We start from the raw sequence: 6,702 nt of genomic DNA, 5'->3' as shown, positions 1-6,702 counted from the left end.
TAAATCTTGCATAACCATGTCAGCTATAATTGGGGATAATGGAGATCCCATGGGAGTACCAAAAGTTTGTTTGTATATAGCGTTGTTAAAGTTAAAGTATGTGGATGACAAAATTAATTCAATGGCAATTAAAAATTCTTTTTTCGGTATGTTAGTACCTTCTCTAATATGTGACCATCTTTTTTTGATACTCTCCAATGCTAGATTCAGAGGAATATTTGTAAATAACGAGGTCGCATCTAAAGATATAAGAATATTAGAATTTGAAACTTTCATACCAGAGAGCGTACTGTATAAGTCAAAGCTATTATTCACATAACTTCTTGTTTTTGGTATGTTATCAGAAATAATTTTTTGTAAAAAACTCGCAAGAGGATATAAAGCTGTGTCAATTGAAGAAACAATTATTCTAAACGGATGATTAGGTTTGTGTATTTTAGGGAGGGCATAGGCTTTAGGCAGTGGTGCGTCGCTGGAATGCATTCTAAAATATTCTTTTTTTGAAATATACTCTTTCTTGAACCATGATTTGAGTAAATTGTTACAGTCATTCTCAATTTGTTTTGCAGGATTTTTCTTCAAAATTGTGTAAGTATTTTATCCTGTAACATGTTCTCCGTTTTTTGAATGTAGTATTCCTTGTTCATGGCGACTGTGATGTTGCCCTTGTCTGCACGGGTGAAAATAATATCTGGGTTGTTTTTACAAAATCTTTGAGTTATTTTTATACATGGTTAAAAGTTTTGTGTTAACATTGTTTGTGGTGGGTTTAGAGTATAAATAGTTATGTAATTGTGGGATTACAGCATTTCTAACCCTTGGTAGATTATTGATGTTGTTACGTTTCGTGTTACCTTCTATGTCTTTTATGAACTCGTGTATAGTTTTCTTTTTATTCAAGCTGTTCGGGAGGCAGAAATTGTTTCCAAACTGTAACAATTTAGTGACATCCTGAGGGATGTCCATATTAGAAAGATTGACAAACCATTTGTCATTGGTTTGTTCCAAGGGATCAAATGATCTGTTGCTAAATTCTGATGGTTCAATAAAGGTTTCTATTGTATTGTTGTCTGGGTTACCGATCGGTTTGTTACGGACATATTTTACATTGTTAAAATTGTTATTGTTTATAATTGAAAAAAATCTAATTGCTTTCGATGAGTTGATTCGAATTAAGTTTTTATTATGAATGAGCCAATTAAGCTTTTTATTGTTGGAGTGTTTTAATCTACATTGTAGGTTTTCGAAAGGTCTATTATAGTGGACGATCATGTCATTCCAGATGTATGTAGGTAACGTATTGGATAATCTGTCGGAGAGGAAAGCGACTTTCTTATGCAAGTGATCAATTATTCTGTGTAAATCAAATATCTCGATATTCAGAGTATTGCCTTTGAACTTATCCAGTAAGCTATCAAATTTTTTCTTAGATCTTGAGTGGAAAAGACTAATTTTGTTCTTAAAATTATTATTTAAATGTGACGGTATTAGATTATTAAGTTTACATAGTTTAAGAAATTGTAGTTTGGATGTGGATTTTATAACTCTATAATTCGTGTCGATCCATTGTTTCACTAGTGTGGAAGAGTGTCTTCCAAAATAATAATGTAAACGATGACTTCTAAAGTCCCCCATTGTAGGCCTGGGTATAAATATAATTAAAGGTCAAGCTCGTGTGTGTCAAATAATAAATAGGTTGCCGGCCAATAACGAGCAATGTTAGACGTTAAAATTCAAAATTTATTAATGTAACATTACAAATGGTACGTTTCGGCAACACTGTGCCTTCCTCAGCCAATTTTAGCAATTAATTGAAATGCCACGAATCATGTGTCAAGAGTAACAAATTTCCACATCGAAATTAACATACAGATAACATTGAGATCTAAATTATTACATACTGATGAAGTCCTTAAAGTATTGGCAAGGTGTATACTTGCTGAACAAAAATTCGGAATCGTTGTGTATCAATCTTAATTAAACGTCGAATGATAAAATCCATGATTAATTCCTCAGTCGGCAGTGAGAACGAATCGAGTCAATCTGTGATTTTTTGTCCGTCACAATCAAGAGTCAATAATTACGATGAAAATGTAAACTGTAATCAAGAGTCAATGGTTAAACTAATTTTTTTGTAAAAATTATAAATTAAAACTTATCAACGTGGGTAAATCTAAGGCTATTATTGCACTTATACGTACTGAGACCATAGCAAATTCGAGTTAGTAAAGTTTTCAGAAAGAACTGTATCGTGTCGAATCTTGTGTGTGACTGAGCATTTTCGTTCCGTGTCGGAATCGGTTGACAACAATGATGTAAATAGACCAATGTTTAACTCCCTATGAGTTGTTACTAAGTTCGTTTAGGATGTTAAAATAAGAACCATCCAGCAATTCAGTGTCTTTATTGGAATTAATACCATTTTTTTGTTCTTTGATGTGTATCATCTCTGATATTAGTCTCTTGTAGTAATTCGTTTCGAAATCTAAAATCTCCGGGTTGTTCCAATTAAAACTATGATTCAAATTAAGTATATGTTCTGTAATGCATTGGTATCCTTATGTGTTTTGATAAACTTGTCCAATTTGTTGAGGACTCTATACCCTATTATATGTTCTTTTTTATCGAAAAGGTGTGAATCGAAAAGGTGTGTATCGAAACATTGGTCTATTTACATCATTGTTGTCAACCGATTCCGACACGGAACGAAAATGCTCAGTCACACACAAGATTCGACACGATACAGTTCTTTCTGAAAACTTTACTAACTCGAATTTGCTATGGTCTCAGTACGTATAAGTGCAATAATAGCCTTAGATTTACCCACGTTGATAAGTTTTAATTTATAATTTTTACAAAAAAATTATTTTAACCATTGACTCTTGATTACAGTTTACATTTTCATCGTAATTATTGACTCTTGATTGTGACGGACAAAAAATCACAGATTGACTCGATTCGTTCTCACTGCCGACTGAGGAATTAATCATGGATTTTATCATTCGACGTTTAATTAAGATTGATACACAACGATTCCGAATTTTTGTTCAGCAAGTATACACCTTGCCAATACTTTAAGGACTTCATCAGTATGTAATAATTTAGATCTCAATGTTATCTGTATGTTAATTTCGATGTGGAAATTTGTTACTCTTGACACATGATTCGTGGCATTTCAATTAATTGTTAAAATTGGCTGAGGAAGGCACAGTGTTGCCGAAACGTACCATTTGTAATGTTACATTAATAAAATTTGAATTTTAACGTCTAACATTGCTCGTTATTGGCCGGCAACCTATTTATTATTTGACACACACGAGCTTGACCTTTAATTATATTTATACCCAGGCCTACAATGGGGGACTTTAGAAATCATCGTTTACATTATTATTTTGGAAGACACTCTTCCACACTAGTGAAACAATGGATCGACACGAATTATAGAGTTATAAAATCCACATCCAAACTACAATTTCTTAAACTATGTAAACTTAATAATCTAATACCGTCACATTTAAATAATAATTTTAAGAACAAAATTAGTCTTTTCCACCCAAGATCTAAGAAAAAATTGGATAGCTTACTGGATAAGTTCAAAGGCAATACTCTGAATATTGAGATATTTGATTTACACAGAATAATTGATCACTTGCATAAGAAAGTCGCTTTCCTCTCCGACAGATTATCCAATACGTTACCTACATACATCTGGAATGACATGATCGTCCACTATAATAGACCTTTCGAAAACCTACAATGTAGATTAAAACACTCCAACAATAAAAAGCTTAATTGGCTCATTCATAATAAAAACTTAATTCGAATCAACTCATCGAAAGCAATTAGATTTTTTTCAATTATAAACAATAACAATTTTAACAATGTAAAATATGTCCGTAACAAACCGATCGGTAACCCAGACAACAATACAATAGAAACCTTTATTGAACCATCAGAATTTAGCAACAGATCATTTGATCCCTTGGAACAAACCAATGACAAATGGTTTGTCAATCTTTCTAATATGGACATCCCTCAGGATGTCACTAAATTGTTACAGTTTGGAAACAATTTCTGCCTCCCGAACAGCTTGAATAAAAAGAAAACTATACACGAGTTCATAAAAGACATAGAAGGTAACACGAAACGTAACAACATCAATAATCTACCAAGGGTTAGAAATGCTGTAATCCCACAATTACATAACTATTTATACTCTAAACCCACCACAAACAATGTTAACACAAAACTTTTAACCATGTATAAAATAACTCAAAGATTTTGTAAAAACAACCCAGATATTATTTTCACCCGTGCAGACAAGGGCAACATCACAGTCGCCATGAACAAGGAATACTACATTCAAAAAACGGAGAACATGTTACAGGATAAAAATACTTACACAATTTTGAAGAAAAATCCTGCAAAACAAATTGAGAATGACTGTAACAATTTACTCAAATCATGGTTCAAGAAAGAGTATATTTCAAAAAAAGAATATTTTAGAATGCATTCCAGCGACGCACCACTGCCTAAAGCCTATGCCCTCCCTAAAATACACAAACCTAATCATCCGTTTAGAATAATTGTTTCTTCAATTGACACAGCTTTATATCCTCTTGCGAGTTTTCTACAAAAAATTATTTCTGATAACATACCAAAAACAAGAAGTTATGTGAATAATAGCTTTGACTTATACAGTACGCTCTCTGGTATGAAAGTTTCAAATTCTAATATTCTTATATCTTTAGATGCGACCTCGTTATTTACAAATATTCCTCTGAATCTAGCATTGGAGAGTATCAAAAAAAGATGGTCACATATTAGAGAAGGTACTAACATACCGAAAAAAGAATTTTTAATTGCCATTGAATTAATTTTGTCATCCACATACTTTAACTTTAACAACGCTATATACAAACAAACTTTTGGTACTCCCATGGGATCTCCATTATCCCCAATTATAGCTGACATGGTTATGCAAGATTTAGAGGAAACAATTTTAGAATCGATTGGTTTCAATTTGTCGTTCTATTTTCGTTATGTTGATGACATAATTATGTCGATTCCACGTGACAAGGCTCAATACATCCTAGATAAATTTAATAATTACCATGATAGGCTTAAGTTTACAATCGAATATGAAAATGACCGTACGTTGAGTTTTTTAGATCTAAAATTACATATTATTAATGACACTATCCACATAGATTGGTATCACAAGGATACATTCTCGGGTAGATATCTATCCTACTATTCGAACCATCCAGAGTGTCATAAAATTGGCACGATATACAGTTTAGTGGACAGGTCCATACTATTGTCCCACCCTATATTCCAAGCAAAGAACATAAAATTGTGTATTAACATACTAATGAACAACGGCTATCCTATAGATTTGATCTTTAAGAGAATTAACATGAGATTAAGGACATTATTCGATGGTAAACTTAAACAGAACAAAAATGCGAATAGAGTTGACACTAATGTTGATGTTGATAATGACTCGGAAGAAAATAGAAGGAAAATTATTGTTATTCCGTTCATTAACAACATCTCTGAAAAAACAGCACACCTTTTCGATAAAAAAGAACATATAATAGGGTATAGAGTCCTCAACAAATTGGACAAGTTTATCAAAACACATAAGGATACCAATGCATTATGCTCGAACAACAATGTAATTTATAAAATTAAATGTAATGATTGCGACGCCTCTTACGTGGGGCAAACAAAGCGACAACTGAAAACAAGAATCAACGAACACAAAAACAATTATAAATTGGACCCATCCAGACATTCAGTCATTACAGAACATATACTTAATTTGAATCATAGTTTTAATTGGAACAACACGGAGATTTTAGATTTCGAAACGAATTACTACAAGAGACTAATATCAGAGATGATACACATCAAAGAACAAAAAAATGGTATTAATTCCAATAAAGACACTGAATTGCTGGATGGTTCTTATTTTAACATCCTAAACGAACTTAGTAACAACTCATAGGGAGTTAAACATTGGTCTATTTACATCATTGTTGTCAACCGATTCCGACACGGAACGAAAATGCTCAGTCACACACAAGATTCGACACGATACAGTTCTTTCTGAAAACTTTACTAACTCGAATTTGCTATGGTCTCAGTACGTATAAGTGCAATAATAGCCTTAGATTTACCCACGTTGATAAGTTTTAATTTATAATTTTTACAAAAAAATTATTTTAACCATTGACTCTTGATTACAGTTTACATTTTCATCGTAATTATTGACTCTTGATTGTGACGGACAAAAAATCACAGATTGACTCGATTCGTTCTCACTGCCGACTGAGGAATTAATCATGGATTTTATCATTCGACGTTTAATTAAGATTGATACACAACGATTCCGAATTTTTGTTCAGCAAGTATACACCTTGCCAATACTTTAAGGACTTCATCAGTATGTAATAATTTAGATCTCAATGTTATCTGTATGTTAATTTCGATGTGGAAATTTGTTACTCTTGACACATGATTCGTGGCATTTCAATTAATTGTTAAAATTGGCTGAGGAAGGCACAGTGTTGCCGAAACGTACCTTTTGTAATGTTACATTAATAAATTTTGAATTTTAACGTCTAACATTGCTCGTTATTGGCCGGCAACCTATTTATTATTTGACACACACGAGCTTGACCTTTAATTATATTA

At 32.3% G+C, this 6,702-nt stretch overlaps 1 protein-coding gene across 2 annotated transcripts; it reads left to right on the top strand.

Moving 5' to 3' along the window:
* Window positions 1-2,677: 2,677 nt before the first annotated feature.
* Window positions 2,678-6,649, top strand: LOC139823220 (uncharacterized). Of its 2 annotated transcripts, XR_011734727.1 has the most exons (3): window positions 2,678-2,789; window positions 2,893-6,151; window positions 6,255-6,649. XR_011734727.1 is itself a non-coding variant. In XM_071795608.1 (2 exons), exon 2 carries the CDS (start codon window positions 3,356-3,358, stop codon window positions 6,011-6,013), a length of 2,658 nt encoding a protein of 885 aa, XP_071651709.1. In that variant the 5' UTR covers window positions 2,678-2,789; window positions 2,893-3,355; the 3' UTR covers window positions 6,014-6,248. The 2 variants fall into 2 exon arrangements, 1 of the variants encoding a protein (XP_071651709.1); XM_071795608.1 differs by lacking the exon at window positions 6,255-6,649 and having other exon boundaries at window positions 2,893-6,248.
* Window positions 6,650-6,702: the final 53 nt, after the last annotated feature.

This window comes from Temnothorax longispinosus, chromosome 12, assembly GCF_030848805.1.
Source record: "Temnothorax longispinosus isolate EJ_2023e chromosome 12, Tlon_JGU_v1, whole genome shotgun sequence".
In the NCBI taxonomy this organism is placed as follows: domain Eukaryota; kingdom Metazoa; phylum Arthropoda; class Insecta; order Hymenoptera; family Formicidae; genus Temnothorax; species Temnothorax longispinosus.
The sequence above is the reverse complement of the archived record's forward strand: the minus strand, read 5'-3'. Positions and strand labels throughout refer to the sequence as shown.

Excerpts from the sequence above, each read along its gene's own strand:
- LOC139823220 (XM_071795608.1), top strand. The coding sequence starts at position 3,356 with ATGGGGGACTTTAGAAATCATCGTTTACATTATTATTTTGGAAGACAC.